Source organism: Culex quinquefasciatus, chromosome 2 (assembly GCF_015732765.1).
Source record: "Culex quinquefasciatus strain JHB chromosome 2, VPISU_Cqui_1.0_pri_paternal, whole genome shotgun sequence".
NCBI lineage: Eukaryota > Metazoa > Arthropoda > Insecta > Diptera > Culicidae > Culex > Culex quinquefasciatus.
The window spans coordinates 26,292,969-26,314,216 of NC_051862.1; the positions used below are offsets into that span (position 1 = coordinate 26,292,969).

Sequence of the window (21,248 nt, forward strand, 5' to 3'; positions counted from 1 at the left end):
TTTCAGAATATAATAGATACACTGAAAAAATTGCAATTTTTTTAAATTACATTTTCATCACTTGAAGTTGGATTCTGAAAATAAGTAATTTTCAATTTTTCAATTTCTTGTTATATTTAAGTTAACTTAAAATGCATCTTTTGCGCTTGAGTGGATGGTGCTAATTTGGTATCGAATTTTTGTAAAAAAATGTGAATAAAAATTGTCAATAGAAATTTAAAAATCAGTTTTTTCTTATTTTGTTTTATGAAGTGCACCGTGTTTTAGTTATAGGCATTTTAGGTTGATTTTTTTCGAACATTTATTTTCGAATAGCTTAGAATATTTCCTTCAATTTTCCCTACTTTTCTATACAGCAATTCCCCACGAAAACAGCATGGAAAAAACAAAAGTGCTCGGATCGGGCTTTCTGGGGTTCCTGGCCGAAATAATTAGACCCGTATTTTTTGTTTGGCCATTAGGGTGACCTACGCCGTCTTAGGTGGTCTGAAAAATGGCCATTTTCGTCGATTTTCGCAAAAACCACTTTTTTCAAAAAATCATAACTCCTCGCCATTTCAACCGATTTCAATTGTCTTATACGCAAATGAAAGGTGATAAGTTGACCTTTCAAAGAAAAATAATAAGAAGTTTCGAAAATCTAGCCTAACATATGAAAAGGTCGAATGAAACATTAAAATGCCGTTTTGACGGTGTCTGGACCAAAGAGCTTATGTCTGGAAATATTTTTATCGACTGCGATAACTTAAAAATTTCAGCGATGATGTCTGGGTACTAAAAGTTGCGTCTTTCAATTACGAAAATGTTGGTACATAGACATGTATTGGTCATCGCTGAAATTTTTAAGTTAGGGGAAGGTGGGGCAAGACGACCATATGGGGCAAGAGGAACAATCGCTCGTACGGCCGTAATTTTTACAATTTTGATTATTTCCAGTATGAGGAATTGTTGCTAGCAATGCAATTAGCTGAGTCAACTACCACATAACCGCCAAAACGACGTAAACGCCACGGAGCATAAGATTTAATGAAGTTTTTCAAAACCTTTGTTTTCTTATAATTTTTGGAAAGTACAAAATAAGGCATAGGATTCGTTTTATGGCAATTTTTTTCAAAATGCAATTTTTCCTAGATCAGTAGTGTCCCTACCAATGACTTGCACCTATTACAAAGTATGATTTAATTTTTGGTTATTTTTGTTGAGACCTTTAAAAAAATCTTGTTCAGGTGGGGCAAGTGTACCATATAGATTTTTAGTATGGAAAAAAATACGAATTGCTGCAACAACATATTTTATTGGGAAAGAAATACTTAAAAGTACTTAAAAACTGATGAATAATTGTTAACAAAAAATTTCCAAACAAAATATAGTGATATCATGAAAATTTACTATTTATCATCTAAGTAATATTTTTTTTTGTAAAAACGATAAAAATTTTAGTAAAATATTATTTTTTAATCTAAAAATGAAAGAAACGTTTCAAATACATTGTAATCTGATGTATCTAAGTGATAACAGTTCAATTGTTAGCAAATTAGCATGTTGTTTCATGCATTGTTCCTCTTGCCCCAACGGGTAGTTCGTCTTGCCCCACTAGTTGAGTAGAACGCATGGAAAATCAAAAATTTTAAAATCAGTTTTTTACAGTCAAAAACTGGATTTTTTAAAAACCTGTTCTATCAAAGTCTTAGTCAAGACCTGGAATAAGATGATTATAAAAAAATCCGACAATTTTTTCACGTTTTTAATGGGTTATAACGAGCATTTCCTTAGCTTGTTACACTTGCCCCACTTTCTCCTATCGCAGTTTTAGTGGAAAAAGTTGATTTTTTGCCGATTTTGTCATTTTCGTGTTTTTGCGCGCGGCGCGTCGAAAAACACGGATTTTATTTTCAAAAAATCATATCTCAGAATCCTGTTAATGAACTCCTCCCATTTTTTAGTATGTTATGTAAAAATGTCCGGGGAAACCGATAAAAATATTTCCAGACATGGGCTCTTTGGTCCAGACACCATTGAAACGGCATTTTAAAGTTTCATTCGACCTTTTTATATGTTAGGCTAGATTTTTTAAACTTTTTATTATTTTTCTTTGAAAGGCCAACTTATCACCTTTCATTTGCGTATAAGACAATTGAAATCGGTTGAAATGGCGAGGAGTTATGATTTTTTGAAAAAAGTGGTTTTTGCGAAAATCGACGAAAATGGCCATTTTTCAGACCACCCTAAAACAGCGTAGGTCACCCTAATGGCCAAACAAAAAAATACGGGTCTAATTATTTCGGTCAGGGTCCGATCCGAGCACTTTTGTTTTTTTCCATGCTGTTTTCGTGGGGAATTGCTGTATAGAAATAATTCTGAAATTTTAGAATCAGTGTAGCATTTTTAAACATTTACAAAAAATTAAAAAAGGAGCAAATTTCACAAAAATTTCATTTCTTATCATTGAAAATCAAACCAACAGTTTTCCAAAAAACGTAAGTTGAAAAATGAAAGCTAATTAGGCCGTTGCAAATATTTTTCAAAGTTTATGTCGGAGGCAAATTTTTTTTAAACTTTAAAAATTTAATGGAAATACTGGTCTAATCAACTATAACCAACTTACCAACATTTTAAAGCAATTTTTCAATCGAATATTGAAACCACCAATTTTTCGATAGTTCAAGCTTTAAAATTCTATATCCAAACAACCAGCAGTCTGATGATAAAAATCAAGCAAACAATTTTTTTTTGGAAATTTTCGCAGCTTTCCGAAAATGTTTTTTTCATTATTTTTTTATATTGCCTTAAAACTCCTATAACCTGTAAACGGCGGAAATCATCATAAAGTGTGTATGGTAATTTTCGACTACAAATTTGAGTTTACAGTGAAAACTTTTTTTGGAAATTTTGTTAGTCAACATGTAAGATTTTTTTCTTCTAATTTTTTTCTAAAATCTATTTTTTTAAATCATTTTTTCTTTAAATCTTTTTTTTCCAAAAATCAGTTTTTTCAAGGAATCATGACTTTGGTACCAGATTTTGCACCATCCTAAACTCAAACGCAGAGAATACCTTTTTCCCTTGAAACATTTAAAAAAATCAAAAATCAAAAAAAATAATTTTTAATAAATAAAAATAATTATAAAAATCGGAAATTTTGTATCCATTTTTTTCCTGAAAAGTCTAAATCTCATTTTTTTTGAGGATGCCAATTCGATCAGAAATTCCTTGCTCAATTTAAATTTTGAAATAAGCGATGATTTTCAGTTTTGCCGATTTGTTTATCAGTATAAAAAATCGTTCAAATCCATAAAATTTGGTAAACTATCCGGCTTTGAAAAATATTTGCCTTGTCAAAAATTGATATTTTTACAGAATTGAATAAAGAATATGTGACAATACTCTCTAGTTAACATTCGCAGTACGAAATCAAAAAATCTTTTATTTTATATGTTTTGAAATACTTATTTTTTCATGAAGAAATTTGAAAGTTTAGTGTGATATTATTTCATTGAGATATTTTAAATATGATCAATTCACAGCACTTTCTTCTTCCTCCTAAGCGTGAATTACCTTTGTTGTCGATTCCTACCGCAAGGCAATATCGGTCCGCGTCAAAGGTCAGCCGCGGCACACTTTCGCAGTATTTCTGTCCTTCAGAGTCTTATCATGGTGGCTGGCCTGTGATGGCTACCAAAGGTGGGGAAAACACAGTGTAAACATTTGAATTTCAAATGAATTTACACGAAAACACTTGCCCCTGAAAGAAACAACTTTATCCACAGCAAAGAGTGTTCTTTAGTTTAGTTCTGCCTTAGTGATTGCGTTACGTTTCGTTACCAGTGAATAACCGAGAATGCGTCCCTGAAATTTAGTTTTTAGAAGTTTTCATAAAAATATTAATAATAAGCAAATACCTAAATTTTCATCAAAGTTTCATTGTTAAGCACCTAACCATATGAATCTCTTTTGCATTGTTTCACCAACAAACAAAAAACACCACCCCAACCCACCCCTTGCTCCAATATCTTGGTACTGCTATCTCCTACCCCCTCACCTTAAAAAAAAAAACACCCCACCCGTAGATTGTGGGCGACTTCGAGCTGTGGAACTCAATGTCCGTGATGACGATCGTCTGCGGCAGCTGGGCCTTGCTGCAGTTCTTTGCGGTGATACAGGCCGGCGGAGTGGGCAAAAACGGATCAACCGTGGCCGTAAGTGTATAATCTCTGGAGCTGATGACCCCTTTTTTCTCCCTGCCTACCCCTCTCAACTGTCCTCTATAACTATATTTTTGGAAAATTTTGTCATTACTTCCCCCCCCCCCCTCCTTCGACTCATTCAAATCATCTTTTGTAGTACTTGCGTGGAGTTCGCCCAAGAGAGAGTCCCGTTTGGTTTAACAGCAGTCCTTTAACCGTTTATGTGCCACCATTTGGACGGTGGAAAGTCCGAAATCATCCCCTCTTTTCAGCATCACACACACAACCCCGGATTGTCACTAATAATAAGGAATGAAATTGTTAACATTAATTACGTTCCGCGATGATTGTTTTATACAGGTTGAGAATGCATGAGAAAGTGTGATGCCTTCCTAATGTGATATCGTAAGCTGATTTTTTTATGTTTTGTTGAACATTCAATATACCGCGTCAGATTTGTATTTAGATTCACGTTTCTTAAAATATTTCTTAAATCCATGGAAACCATTAAACAAAATGTAAATGCTTAAAAAATATATGGGTACATAATTTTTAAATAAGATTTTCATTTTCAATTTGATAATAAACTTTAAATCTTCAAGAATTCTCGAAAATATTTAGCATAATGTGCTTGGAATGTGCTTTGAAAATTTGAGTTCGATTGATGTACCCAAATTCGATATTTGTTTTTTTTTTAATTCTTATCTTAATCTTGAAAATATTTTAAACTGTTCGAAAATAAATATTTTCCACGGTAGGATCAAAATCTTGAAATCATCAAATAATGATGTCTTTTGTATTTTTTTTTGTATTTTAACTGGAAGGATCATTTAATTATCAAAAATCTGCAAAACGGCGACCTTAAATTAGAAAAAATGTGGTTGTTGCGCAAAATGTTTAAAGCATAATTTTTGGACCACCCTATTTCGGTCTTTTCGGCTAGGATCACTATATTTCTCCTCTTAACGCTGTACTGCCCAAATTTTTCCTTTCATTTTTTTTATTTTTCCCTTGTTCAGGAGGTCATTTCGAGCTACTTTTGTTCGACGAAAAACTTAACTTCTCTTGTTTTATGTTTTTCTTGGTTCATTTTTAGTATTTTAATTTGCATTTATCGTGTTTAGTTTACGTTTGTTTTTGGTAGTATTTGGCCTATTCTACCATCTCCTATCATTACATTTTGCTTATCTAATTTTATCATGTTTTTACAGTCGCTTTTCACTTTTTTTCATGTTTTTCACATTTTCTGCTAAAAACTAAAAAAACTAAAAAAAATGCGTAGAGGCATAGTCTATGACACTACAAAAATTACTGCATACTTCTTTTAACTTAAAATGTAGGAAATGTTAGTAAAAAACACTGGCATAGTTGACCCCTAAAAAAATACATTTAAAAAAACATTGGCAAAGTCTCATAAAACAAGTAAAACTTCCAACTCATAGATTTTCTAAAATTTTAAGATTTCTTCTTTTGAATGCTTTTTAAAGATCAAAAATTGGTTGAAAATGGATTTTCGGCGATTTTTTTTTTTAAATCGAAGCCCGTCTAAAGGCGGGTTTGGGTTGTAGAGGGTTGAAAAATAGAATTATATGATACAAATAAAATGAACCAAAATTATTCTTACGAAACAAACTTCTAAATAATCAAAATGTTAAACTAGGGGAAATTCTCGTATGTTTGGCAGGTTAGGCACTCGCTCGCTCGCTGCTGATTTTCACTATTTCAACAACTATTTTTCAAAACTTTTGATAGAAACTTGCTTGCTCACTTCTTATTAAGCTATTTATCACTCGATTTCAGTTGAAAACGCTTTTAATTAGGTTTAATTGAATGTCAAAGTTCTGACCTGCCAACATTAGAGGCACGCTGGAATTAGATGCTGTTCCCCTAAATGTTTATTCTTTTTGAAAAATTCAAAATATTTTTTTTCAAAAATATTAAAAAAAAAAGCAATAACAGGGATGAAAAGTGAGCATTAGAATTTGATTTTCATACTAAAAAATGCAATTATAATAAACCAATCGGAATACATTTTCGAACGCTTTCTTGTTTTTCAAGAGCAATGTTCAAATTTATTGAATATTTTGAAATATTTGATTAAAGACAGGACGACAAACACATGAAATTTGATTAAAGAATATTATTATATTTTATTCAAAGATTTTGTAAATCAGGGTGACTCAGTATCTCGGTTTTAATAAATTGAAGTTTTTTGCTGCATAATTTTAAAGAAACTGATCAATCTTCATTTTTTTTAATATTCCACAATTCGGGAGTTGACATGAACTGTAAAACAGGATGACGTAAATATCCTAGATGTATAAAGTCTAATCCAAATCTGAGCTTGTCGTCTTAAAGCATTTCGATAAATTCTTATTCATATTTTTAAGAGTTTCAAAAGTTATACAATTTTCGTTTTTTCAAAATATTAATTTGTTAATACGTTTAAGAAAACTAATTCGATTCAGAATGTTTCTTGCAATTAGGGATTGAATACAAAACAAAATACAAATAATATACTTCGAATATTGAGGGATTACTCAAATAGCATTCAAAAATATCTTCATATTTCTTGTACTGAAATGAAAAAGTAGGTACAAAATTCCTTTATTCTTATTTAGTAATTGTTTCTTTTTTCATTACTTAATAAGCAAAGGATGCAAAATTCCTAGAATATACACACTCAGATTTGTTTTACCGAATTCGGTAAAAATTACCGAAATTTCAACTGCCGAACAGTTCGGTAAACTGAAAATTACCGAATTAGGGAAAAACTTCCCGAATTTCGGAAATGCATTATTCATTATTGTTCATTGTATAGCAGATTTTTGATAAAATTTAGTTCATTTTGACAGATGGTTTACCGATTTTTCAACTACCGAATTTGGTAATAAAATATAATTGTGTAGAATTTTTTTTTTATTCAAGTGTGGCATTTTCAGTGGAATTCTTACAATTTTAGAAAATGTAGCAAGTTTTAAAACTTAAATACTCAAAACAATTTATAAAATCCCGCTTTTTTGAAAATGTGGTTTTTCTGTAATTTGCATTATGTTGTTCAAACGACGCAAAATTGTGTAAAGATTTTCACTAAATTAGCGTTTTTAATGTACCTCAAGGTTCATAATTTTAAATATAGGTGTCAAACGACATGACATTTGGTATTAATTTTCATTTTATTAGGGTTTTTTGTTCAAAATTTTATAATTTTAATATATATACCGTAATTTTTTGAAAATACATTTTTTTCACAGTTTGCATTATAGTTATCAACAACGCAAAATTTTGTATACATTTTCACTATATTGAAATTGAAATGCAATACTTAAATGCTGAAATTGTCACAAAATATGTTTTTTTTTCGAAAACGCAAAATTTTCATAATTTGCAATATCAAATGACGTGAAATTTTGTAGAGATTTGCACTGTATTTTTAAAATTATTCAAATAGCATAGCATAGCATAGCATTGGTGTCTACCCGTAGCTGCTACTTCGTTATTGACCAGGACCCCAATCATTGCTCCGTGGACCACAGATGAAAAGTAGGAACCAATCATCACCCCTTCGCAATTTTCAAAGGTCCCTATCGTGCTAATCAATACCGACGCCGGCCACGACCAGTGGTAAGACACGGGAAGTGGATGGGAATGTTAGCCGATACTTGAGTGATGGGACCGCCAAATCGACTGCGTCTCCGACAAAGTATCACATGAGTTTTGAGGGGTTAGTAAGATGGGTATGAGGTCAGGATTCACCGTGGTAGGTGATGCGACCATAAGTAATTTGTTTATCAGTTGTAAATTTATAGGTCTTAGGCAGCCGGCTGCTGTAAGACACACAATCAATGATTTAGAAATAGTTTTAATTCGAACGCGGTGCCAAATTATCATTCATTCCCCCGTCGGCGTGCCTTCCGAGCAACGACGCTTTTCCCTCCTTTTACTATTTAAGCAATATATTAAATTGTATTTTTTTGTAGTTTCCGACTAAATTATATGAAAATTTTAAAGTGAGGTTTATAATGATTTCATCGTGTTGCAGGATTTTATGATAAAATGTTCCGAAAATAGTGATCTACGAGACCGACAAAATTACGAACAATAGTAACTGAAAATTTCGTTTCGAGCAGTTAATAATAAAGTGACACTATCACGAATGGTACATTTTTAAGCCAAAGTCGTTATAGGTAGTTTTATCTTTTACATTATATTTATAATTATCGGAAAAATAAGATCAGAGTAAGAGGAGAACGAATCCGTAAAAACGACGCATGAACTCGAGTTAGAAATTCTCGTTTAACGACCGGTATATTATTATTTACGCGATTTGAAAGAAGGAAAGAAAAAAAGAAGAGGGAAAGTGAGGGAAAATATGTAATATATAAGATACATCCAAAGATAAATTTAAGTAAATAGATAGAATGAAATAAATAAATAAGTTAAAATAGATACATTACAATAATTTGTTTAATAAAATTAAACCCATTCATGCTTCCATCCATACATGAGCCAAATGATAGAGTTCACTAAATTGTGGAAACTCACAAATGACTCTTCACAACTTATCATGCACCCGCATCACTCAACTCACATATACATGTCAACATAGAGCAGACTCACCCAGGGTTCCCAGTGTCGCATAAAACACGCTAGCTTCCTCTCTAGTTATAAGACACTTTTAAATCACCAAGGTATGCTTTTTCGCCTAATAAACCAACGTTTGGTGTTAGTGGTGTTAGTAATTTAAGTTATCAAACTAAAAACTGTAAAGCAAAAGTATAACACAAATTTAAAACTCTATCCTCGAAGGATAAAATAGACTTACCTTATGCTACGTACACAAACATGGTGAAAAACGAACGAGCCTACCTTAAAATACTTATGTCACACTAGCCCGATGTTTTCCATCGCAAAGCCTAACCACAGCAAAAGCAAGCTAGATTGAGAGCAGGCTCTCTGTGTACACGTACAGAGCCGAAAACCGCCAGAACGATGGAAGTACACCAACATACAGCCTCAGCCCCGTCCGTGTGTGGAAAGGCCGACGGGTACACACGAAGATGTGCACCAATATCAAGTAACGCATCCGACACACAGCACTGCACCGACGCCGGCTCTCCCGAACACAAACACAGCAGTTGAGAGCAGCTACGACTTCCACCGCTCGCCACCACACTCAACTCACAATCCCCCCCCCCCCCCTCCCCACTCGCCAAGCACATCGGCCAGCCGTACGCAACGGAAGCTTTTGAAGCCTCGCTCTCCCAAAAAGCTCTTCTCAGCACGCACACCCTAACACATCGGCAAGGTGATGTGCTTCAAAACGCTCGTCACCACACCAACACACAACCGGCGTCTGCTGCGCTGCACAACAAACCTCAACACCAACTCGTCACAGCAGCAGCCTATTGAGAACCATCCGCTCGCTCTCCGATATTGATCACCAGACACCCTCCATATACATCCTTTGTCGAAAATTCCACACATTATTCACTCGTTTTCAGCCGACTTATCCCAACACTTATTTTTGCCTTCAATTCTTCCAAATTCAATTCTTGTGCCACCCTGAAATTTGTGCTTTGCACTGTCTGCACGCACACAACAATAGTGGGCTCACAAGCTCCTTCCTGCCCTGGCGCACACCAATACATGCGTAATGCTATGCTAACTGCTTTCGATTCCAGCAATGTCGTACCAGGAACCAAAATAAAATCACTTCTAAAATGCACAAAAATGACGGAATTATATTGAAACTCCATCTTTCCCGAATGGACTCGCAACTCCTTCGACGATTGTTACACTTTTTGACCCGAAACGCGGGTTGAAACAACGAAAAAAATCGAAAAGAATCGAGCGCGATTTCCAGCAAGACTGCGTCCGGTCAGTGTTGCCAGACTCCCTCTATTTTTAAAATTATTCAAATTCATTTTAATTTGTCATACAGATTTAAAAAAAAATGAAATTTTGCATTTATTAACACTACATTAGGGTTATGAGAGAAAAATACTAAAATTCTTCAAAATACTATTTTTTTAAAATAAATTAGACCTTTTTTCAAAATACAAAAAAAATCAAATGTGCGTTTGAAACGGACGAAATTTTTTTTTCAATTCCAATATGGTGAAAATGTGTAAGAAATTTCGCGAAGTTTTATATTCATATTGCAACTTTTGAGAATTTGAGTGTTTGAAATTATTTATTTTCTACATTTTCAGACAAAATTTAGTTTTTATATGTCGAAGAGATTTTTTTTATAAGTCAATAAGTTAACCCTCAACCGCCCAAATTTTTTGTTCGGAAGTTTTTATTTTTCCCGTGTTCCGAAGGTCATTTTGAGCAAAAAAAAATATATACGAAAACAGCACGATTCGAAAAAAAAGTTCTCCGATCGGGCTAAAACTTTTTCTGGGTGTTCCTTGGCCGAAATAATTTGACCCGTATTTTTTGTTTGGTCATTAGGGTGACCTACGCCGTGTTCGGCTGGTCCATAAAATTGCAAATTTCGAAGATTTTCGAAAAAACCACTTTTTTTCAAAAAATCATATCTCTGCGCCATTTCATCCGAGTTTGGCTATTTGGGAAAAAAGTAAAAAGTTCCAAAAACCTAGGTTAACATTTGAAAAGGTCGAATGAAAACTTATAATGCTGTTTTGAAGGTCTCGGGACCAAAGGGCCTATGTCTGAAAATATTTTTACCTGTTTCCTCGGAAAATTTTACATAATATATCAAAAAATAGTGAAGTTATGTTTTCAATACTCTGAGATACGATTTTTTGAAAATAAAAAGTGGGGTTTTCGACGCGCCACGCGTATAAATTGGAAAATGACGAAAATGGCAGTTTTTTTTTCACTAAAACTGCGATTACTTGAAAATTTCAGCGATGACATGTTAGGGTACCAAAAGTTGCGTAATTAAATTATGAAAATTGTGGTAAAAATTTCCGAGGAATCAGGTAAAAATATTTTCAGACATAGGCTCTTTGGTCTCGAGACCTTCAAAACAGCATTTTAAGTTCTCATACGACCTTTTCAAATGTTAAGCTAGATTTTTGAAACTTTTTACTTTTTTTCTAACACAGCTAAAATCGGATGAAATGGCGCGAAGATATGATTTAAAAAAAAAGTGGTTTCTGCGAAAATCGTCGAAAATTGCAATTTTTCGGACCACCCTAACACGGCGTAGGTCACCCTAATGGCAAAACAAAAAAATACGGGTCTAATTATTTCGGGCAAGGAACACCCAGAAAAAGTTTAAGCCCGATCGGAGAACTTTTTTTCGAATCGTGCTGTTTTCGTGGGGAATTGCTGTATATAAAATTTAATGAGTTCTTCTTTCCAATGGCTTTAAATAGATCAAAAATTAGTTTAAAAATTGATTTTTGGAGACTTTTTAGACCGAAGCCAAGAGGAGGGGTTGGGTTTTAGAGGGTTAATTAAAATCATTTATCGGTCGGTTATCGCCGATAAAATTATCGTTTTAGCTCGACGTTAACGACAACCGTTTTTCAAATATTTTGAGAATTTACTTGAGATAAAAAATATTAAGCATGAATTTGAAATATACTTTTTTAATTTTTTCTCCAGGGAATTAAATTTTAATAAATAATGTTTTTTACTACAAATTATTGGTTCTTAAAAAGGAGAAAACTTCAAACATAAATTTCAATAAAATAAATGTGAGTCAAAATAATAAATCAAAATAGTAGAAGAATATCTTATTATTCAGATACAAAAAAAAATACATTAGTTGGTTTAGTCTAATCAGAGCAGTCAGCCAATGGCGGTTTGATTCCCGCTGCAATTTTTGTTTTAATTTGTTTTATTAATTCAGCTTACGATATTTTTGATTGTTCGCATGCAATGTTCTGCATTCCTGCTCGAATCAAATGCATATTTGTTTTCCGTTTGGCTGCAAGTGTGTTTGTGTGTGCGTGAACGTTTGCGCTGATATCGTACCATAACTACTCCTACCAAACTAGTCGCTGCAGCTGATACTAGTTGATAAGGCATTTTGCTGTCCCTATGTGTGGAATGAACTATTTCTGTGTTGCATGAAAACGCGCGCGATCTTGTTTCAGGGAAGGGAAAGGGTGTCTTATTTCGTCAGAAGTGCCCGTTAAAAGCAATGTTATTGATAAGAATGCTTGAAAGAGGGTGAACAAAGATGACAATTGACTATAGTGTAAGATAATGAGGTTGTGTTCGATAAAAAAAACCATTCTAGACTATTGGACTGTGTTCAACGATTGAGAAACATCTATATTTTCCTTCTTTTTTCTCCTATTTTCGATGTTTCGACGGTACGTGACGACACACGTTACACCCACTTGACACGTGACGCAACGTAATAACAACAACAACAACAACAATGAACACAATGGTAGATGCCGCTAATCGGGCTCACGTGGAACTACACGGTGAACGCGTTCTTCTCGCTCGGCTATCTGCAGGTGTTTGTCACCTTCTGCCGGACGTTCCGGGAGGGTGGCGTCGGTAAAAATGGCTCAACCGTTGCTGTAAGGACAAATACGATTTTACCCCTACTAGAATGCGGACGTAACAATGCAGAAGGGTGAAAGTCGATTTGTTAGCAAAAGAACACAAGTCGAGTTTGAACCTTACTGCAATGTGACGTCTCGTTTGATTATTTTTACCCTTTTTCATTATTGGCATTCCCTTTCTTGATTCGTTTTAAAATTCCAAATTATGTTTTTTTTCTAACGCCATCTTTACGCGGGAAATCGTACTAAAACTTGCAGCACTTTTGGATTAACAACGGTGCGCCTAACAGTAACCTACAAGCACGCACGATCGCGCTTAGTTCCGCTAGCGACTAACAGATGGGGGAAGCGCGAGTGGGGAGAGTTTCCCTCAAAATAAACCAATACAATTGTTTCATAGTGTTTATTTTTGCTGGGTTTCGTTTCAACTGCGATTGCGTTTGTTTCTTTTTTCCAATTTATTTATTTCGTTTTTTTATTATATTTTTCTCTACTCCTCACCTGTTTAACAATGGTTTCATCTATAACAACAACTACCCTTACTACTACTACTATCACCAATCATCACCACCACCACCAAACAACCAACATCATGACCTCATAAGATCGGTGGCGTCGACGTGAAGATACTGCCACTGTACTTTGCCGTGTTTGTGTTTGGGCTGCTAGCATTTCAGAACGCGTCGGTAATCTTCACCGGGGGCGTGGGCAAGAATGGATCAACCGTGGCCGTAAGGATCAAACCCGATCGACCGAACCGAACCCCATTCTCCCCCAACCCAATATGGGGAGAGAGGGACCTGTTTGTTTGTTTGTGTGTTTTAAATGTAGTGTATTGTGCTAACCCCTGTTTGTTCGTGTGTGTGTGTGTGTTCCATTAATGGTAGTTGTGTGACTTACAAGTTAATCGTTGTCCTCCTGCATTCCATTTTAATCACAAGTAAGAACAAAATCTATGTTTAGATCCTGAAGAAGACTTCATTGAGAGCAGAAACGTCAGTTTGATTCAATCTCAATAAATAAAAAATGTGACACATGAGCAACTCTCTACCAAAATCGGAAATGGATTTTATTTGTATTTTTTGATTTGGCTCAAACTTTGTGGGGGCCTTCGCTATGACCAAAGAAGCTATTTTGTGTCATTGGTTCACCCATACAAGTCTCCATACAATTTTGGCAGCTGTCCATACAAAAATGATACGTATATATTTAAACAGCTGTAACTTTTGATTGAATTTTCTGATCAATTTAGTGTCTTCGGCAAAGTTGTAGGTATTGTTGAGGACTACTGAGGAAAAAATAGGTTAATGGATAAAATTTGCCGATTTTTTTTTTCAAAACTCAATTTCCCAAAATATGTATTTTTTGATTTTCGAGATTTTTTAATATGTTTTAGGGGACAAAAACCCGCAACTTTTGACCTATAGAGAAATATGGTCAAAAAATCTGCCAACGAGTTATGATTTTTGAAAAAAGTGATTTTGGATAAAAATCTAAATTTTATACCAAAAACAAATTTGACCTCCATTTTTATCTTAAATTGAATTTGCAATCGAAAAGTAATTTACAGAAATTCAATTTTACATAAAAAATTTAGGTAAAATTTGTGTGTGTGTAAAATTTCGTTTTTTTCCAATAATAACAATTTTTTAAAATTCATAAGTTGCGTATTTTGTCCCCTAAAACATATAAAAAATCTCGAAAATCAAAAATATGTATTTTGGGAAATTGAGTTTTTGTAAAAAAATAGTTAATAAAAAAATTGGCAAAAAGAGTTTTCCGTGTACCTATTTTTTTTCTCAATAGTCCTCAAAAATACCTATAACTTTACCGAAGACACCAAATTGATCAGAAAATTCAATCAAAAGTTACATCTGTTTGAATATTTACGTACCATTTTTTGTATGGACAGCAGCCAAAATTGTATGGAGACTTGTATGGGTGAACCAATGACACAAAATAGCTACTTTGGTCATAGGGAATGCCCCCCACAAAGTTTGAGCCAAATAAAAAAATACAACAAATAAAAATGGTCGAAATCGTCAAGCTGAAAAATGTTGCGGTGGGCAAACAAAAAACATAATTTGATCCTCATAATTGAAAATATGTTAAAATTGTGTTTGTATAAAATTCAACAATTTTTAAGTCTTTATGAAAAATAACCCTTTGAGGGAATTGCAAATTCAAAAAGTAAAATTCAAAAAATGCAGCGGTTTCAAATCTATTTTGGGTAATTGATTGCTTAATTCTGGAGTTTTTTTTGAAAAGGTCCGATAAACCAAATTTTCAGTTTTTGCTTTTTGAGTGTTTTTTAATACCCCTAACTCTAGGCGGTTTCAAAAACACCCAAAAAGCAAAAACCGGAAATTTGGTTTATTGGACCTTTTCAAAAAAACAAAAAAAAAACTCCAGAATTGGGCATCCAATTTTACATAATAGTCCTTGTGACACCAAATTTCCTAATCGTCACCATCTTCAGGCTGCAAATTATTTAAAGAAAACACTTCTTTTTCGAATCGAATTAACAAAAGGAGTCGTACCGTCACTACGTCACAAGAAAAATCGACCTCGAATTTGGAATCGGGGACCAAAATTGCCTCTTTAAACAAAGTGCAGGGTGGCCACTCAAATCCCATTTTTGAATTTCCGGCTTTACCTGAACATCAAATAAGAGGCAGTTCCTATTTAAAGAATGACTGAAAATTAAAAACTTTTACAAAAAAATGTACCAATATTTCTAAAATACAAAACAAGCAATTTTCCATTTTAGTTTTAGTAAAAATAGAAACTTGGCATCGGACTAAAAACAACTAAATGACAAAATCAAAATAAATATTCGTGATTTAAATCCTTTTAAACAATCAACGCTACAACATGATGATTTTTTTTTTAAATTAATTTCCTTTCAATTCGGTGGATTTTGATTACTATTGATTTAAAAAGTTGTCAGTGTTTCATTGCTTTACTTTTTTTAATTGATTTTTTTCCAATCAAAAATACAGTAAAATAATACTTTTTGATTTACCACATTTTTTTTTTGTGAAAATGCGAAATATTTTTTTCATGTTTTCATAAAGTTTTTTTTTTTATTTTATCCGAAAAATGTTTGGATTTGATTTAATAGTTAAGTTTTTCTGATTTATGGAAATCAAGCGAAAATGGGAACTTAACTTATAAAGCAAATAGTTGCAATAACATAATAAATATATTTTAACATTTTCAAATATTCATCCCAATAATAATCGTTGAAATTTAGCAGTATTTTCTTGAAAAAAACTACGGTATTTATTTCTCCGTAGTTTTTGGATAAAAAATTGTACTTATGAATAAAAAAAAAAAAAACAAAAAACATTGCAACCACAAATGTTGAAATTCATTATATGTAAAGTTTTTAAATAACCTTAGCTCTGAAAAAGTTAATTTTGACCAAAATTATGCCTTGGATTTTAAGCTTAACATGGAACTTTTGTTTTGCTTCATTGTTTGACGAACTGATATTTTGGCCAAGCTATGATTTTTTAAATCTAAAATGAGAGTAATGTTTGGAAAGGTAAATTTGAAAATAGTATCTAGGATAGGTTTGATTTTCAACAACTAACAGGTTTCTTTTCTTCCTTCAATGAAATAGTTTTAAAGATTTTGTTACTATTAAAATTGCCTAGGCCAATGTAAATTTAAATTTTCATCCTCCTTTAAAATTTCATCCAAACAATCAGGGGGCAAAAAATAATTATTGCTAAAATAAAAAAAAATTATTGTTAAAAAAATATATTTTCTAAAAAAACTTCAAAATCTTTTGCCAATTATTTTGAACTGCCCCACCAATCTAAGAAATTTGTTCTAAATTTGGTCAGGGGGTGTCCACATATGACGTATTTTTCAAAATGTCCATATTATTGCCCCACCGTCCTCAAAGAGCTGGGCACGATAGTGTACATAATATAACGTGATAGATGCATTTATGATAAAATGAAGGATTTTTACCTTTTCACACATCGGAAAAAACGTGGAACTAAAAAAAATTACGCTATTTATACTTAAACCCTTTCAGGACTGATGGGTCATCATATATGACACACAAATCTAAATTTCCAAAACTAGCCTATAATTTTTGTATGGTCATAAGAATAATTTTTGAACCATTAGCTAAACACGTGTTTCAGAAAAAAATGAGGCCTGAACGGTTGCAATGAACTCCTGATCAAGTCTTAAATGAACAATCTAATTTCAAGCATATTTTCAACGAATATTTTATGGTGGGCTTAGGGCAAAAACCAAAAAATCGCGTAAGAAAAAAAATGTTCATCGTTTATAAACATATTTAGTTTGATTCGACGTTATTTTCGAGCAAAAACGTATCTCAACATTAACCTGCTGTCAAATTGTCTGGATTTGTTCTCTGATTAGGGCTAGACTTTTTCGTCAGAAAAAAATAACAAAAAAAGTTTGTCATTGTAACACAATTATGAGAAAATTTCACATTTGATTTGATCACATAATCTGATTTCATTCTGATCGCATCACATTTTTTTTTTCTCATCTCCATACATCTGAATTTAATTGGAATAATACTAACAAGAGTCATCAGATTCGTGTAATTTGGATAGTGTTGTTTGCCGTTTCAATAGATGTTCGTTTGTACAATGTTTGCGTGTGACTGTGTTGTGTTGTGTTGTTTGCATCAAATTGTGTGCGTGTGTTTTTTCGCAAACAAAAAGTGTGTTGTAGATTCGCTCGGTATTGCTAACAACAATGTTAAACAAAAGGAAAATTTGAATTCGCACCCCAAAAAAATTTAGTCAAAATTATAACCCACTAATTCCACCTAACAAACGGCGAACCCCTTTACTTTCCTCACATGCTCCAACTACCACTAGACGAGTAATTATTTATATATAGTTTCATTTTCATAACCCTTCCTCACCGCAACGATCAACAAAGAAATGCCCTCACCCTTTCCAAGTTCCCTTATTTTTTAGAACCCTTGAATAACACCCACCTTCACCCACCTGTATCATGTTCATTGTTATTTGATTCGACGCAGAATTGGGTGACAGTTTACGAACTTAAATTGAAATTTAACGTTCTTCTAGCACTAGTCATTTCCATGAAGTTGATTTAATTAATTAGAAGTTATGTTTGTTGATTTAGATTTTTCTAGTTTTTCTTTCAAATATGCACCCAATTTTGCGTTGAATTTTCCATGTTATCATTTGTTTTCAACCATAAAACCCAAACAGATCAACTGTTGCTAACATTTTCCCTCTTCCAATTTCGACGCCCCGATGCCTCGTAATACCGCCGCCGTTTTCCGGATCCACAGGGAACCAGCGTGCTGTCCCCCATCATACCGTTTCTGTTTGTAGTGGTCCCGGCGTACGTCATTTCCCAGAAATCGCCCGACCACATCTACGAGAACCATCCGGCGCTGTACATCATGGCGTTCGGCATGATCACCGCCAAGGTCACCAACCGGTTAGTGGTGAGTAGCTTAAAATCTTCGTTGACTCAGGATATTTTCAACTAATTTTTATGTCCGAATTTTCAGGTCGCCCACATGACCAAGAGCGAAATGGAGTACCTGGACTGGGGCCTGATCGGGCCGCTGTGTCTGTTCCTGAACCAGTACTTCAACTGCTTCCTCAGCGAGTACTGGGTGCTGTGGTTCGCGATGCTCTGGTGCACCTTCGACCTGATCCGGTACTGCGGGCAGGTGAGTGAATGATCTTTGAAGGAATAAGAATTAATTTAAAAAACTGAACATTTTTAGAAAAACAATTGCGATTGCAAATTAGATTTTTCATCTAATTTTTTTTCATTTTGTTTGATAATATTTAAGTTTTTTTTTTTCATAAATCACAATTTCTTCAAAAATTATCCCTCAAAATGGTATGATGCAAAATAACTTCTTTTGGCATATAAAAAATACAAAATTTAAAATGTAAAAAAATGTGTATTTTCAGAATTTTAAAATCATGTCTAAAGGAAGTATTAGACTATGACAAACAAACTCGCACTTTTTCGTGTTTGCGCAAACATGGCAAAATAAATGCAGGTTGACGTTTCTACAAACAAATGCAGGCAAACAAATAATTCAGACAAACTGCCAAAAAGTGCGAGTTTGTTTGTTTGCATGCCGTAGTCTAATACGTTCTTAACATTTTAAAAGGATTATAAGTTACTGTTTAGCCCTTTTGCAATTTTTGTCGTGATTTTGAGATTCCGAAAATATTTTTTTTAAGCGGAAATTCAAGGAAGGTTTAATTTTTTTTACTTCGAAATCTTACGAATAGTGTCCAATACATCGTCGATTGAAATATAAGGGCTGATTTTGTAGCTCTTAGAAAATACTACACTTAGACATTGTTTTATCCAAATAAAAAATACAAAATTTCAAATATCAAAATATCAAAATATCAAAATATCAAAATATCAAAATATCAAAATATCAAAATATCAAAATATCAAAATGTCAAGAATATCAGAATATCAGAAATGTCAAGATATCAGAGATGTCAAGTATCAGAAATGTCAGAGATGTCAGAGATATCAGAATGTCAAGAATGTCAAGATATCAAGAGTATCAAGTGTCAAGAGATGTCAAGGATATCAGAGATGTCAAGATGTCAAGATATCAGAAATGTCAGATATCAAGATGTCAAGAGATGTCAGAATGTCAAGTATCAGAGATATCAGAAATATCAGAATATCAGAGATATCAAGAGATGTCAAGTGTCAAGTGTCAGAGATGTCAGAGATGTCAGAGATGTCAGAATATCAAGATATCAGAATGTCAAGAGATGTCAGAGATATCAGAGTATCAGAGATGTCAGAGATGTCAAGATGTCAGATGTCAGAGATGTCAGATGTCAGATAATCAGAATGTCAAGAGATATCAGGAATGTCAGAGTATCAGAGTATCAGAGATGTCAAGATATCAGGAGTATCAGAAATGTCAGAGATGTATCAGAGTGTCAAGATGTCAGTGTCAAGAGATGTCAGAGATGTCAGAATATCAAAGTATCAGAATATCAGAGATGTCAAGATGTCAAGAATATCAGAATGTCAAGTATCAAGATATCAAAATATCAAGATATCAAAGTATCAAGAATGTCAAAATATCAGAATGTCAGAATATCAAGATATCAAAATATCAAAATATCAAAATATCAAAGATATCAAAATATCAAAATATCAAAATATCAAAATATCAAAATATCAAAATATCAAAATATCAAAATATCAAAATATCAAAATATCAAAATATCAAAATATTAAAATATTAAAATATCAAAATATCAAAATATCAAAATACCAAATATATTTTTTTCGAGAAGATCGGAAAATTTCTCGAGTGTTTCATATTTTAACATTGTAAATCGGACCATTAGTTGCTGAGATATCGACGTTAGAAAATGATGGGTTGTTTGGGTGAGACTTAGAAAACATTAATTTTCTTGTTTTTTAACCTTTGCATGACAATATCTCAGCAACTAAGGGTCGTATAAAAAAAGTTCAAAAAGGCAAAATATAGAGAATTTTCTCAGCTTTTCAAAAATATTTTTTTCAGAAGTGGGCAAACATGTGCACAAATTAAAAAAAAATGAAAAACTGCGACTATTTTCAAAAAAGTCACCTACAAATGGCTATAACTTGAAAACGGTGCACTTTATCAAAATTTCACTAAAGTACTTTTTGATTGCAATTTTGATTTTACATCGAAAAAAGAAGTTGACAAAATTTTGCGACCAAAATTTCGATTTTTTGAAAAAAATATGTATTGATTAAAAAAATCATAACTCGGTCAATGATTTTTTGCACAACCTGGAAATTTCTTAAAAGTTGGCATTTTATGTCCTCTAAAACATATCAAAAAATGAAAAAAATTAAAAATAGTGTTTTTTGCAAATCAAGTTTTAGTGGCAAAAATTTAAATAAAAAATCACCAAATTTTTTTTTACCGTGTAACATTTTTTTCCAGTATCCATACCTACAATTTTGCCGAAGACACCAAAACGATCAAAAATTCCTTCGAAAGATACAGATTTTTGAATTTTCATACATCATTTTTGTATGGACAGCTGCCAAATTTGTATGGAAAATTATATGGACAAACTAATGATGCAAAATAGCTTTTTTGGGCATACCGAAGGCACCAAAAAAGTTTTAGTCGGATTAAAAAATACAAAAAAATCGAATTACCGAAATCTGAGAGAACTGCTCTTCTATGATGAATCCTGACCAAACACCCTATCCTACTAACAGGTTTTCAGGTTCCTGGCGCTCGTGGGGTGTAAGCACAGAGTAAATCAGCTGCCCTAGTAGCAACCTGCGCTAACTAATATTCCCGTCCCTTCAAATCGAGATCTACAAACTGACATGGCGGGCGCTGTTGGTGGCCAATGACTGTTACCTATTCGCAACTGATCTTGTTTTGGCAATCATGGTGTTTTATCTTTTCAGCGCATTCATACATTCTGTTGATAAGGGAAATACCACTTGATAGTCGAAGCCTATGATCAGTAGTGCTGAAAGGATATTACGGTTCTGTTCAGCAACGGAA

At 33.2% G+C, this 21,248-nt stretch overlaps 1 protein-coding gene across 2 annotated transcripts in view; it reads left to right on the forward strand.

The window, feature by feature from the left end:
- The window catches only part of LOC6031682 (cholinephosphotransferase 1), a 72,098-nt gene that overhangs the window by 24,888 nt on the left and 25,962 nt on the right, over positions 1 to 21,248 (forward strand). The window contains exons 3-5 of one of the 2 annotated variants that reach the window (XM_038258138.1): positions 12,569 to 12,700; positions 18,009 to 18,167; positions 18,234 to 18,398. In XM_038258138.1, the coding sequence (XP_038114066.1) occupies positions 12,569 to 12,700; positions 18,009 to 18,167; positions 18,234 to 18,398 (456 nt within the window). Of the gene's footprint in view, positions 1 to 4,067; positions 4,197 to 12,568; positions 12,701 to 18,008; positions 18,168 to 18,233; positions 18,399 to 21,248 lie in introns of both variants that reach the window. The other variant, XM_038258139.1, reaches the window with a different exon arrangement.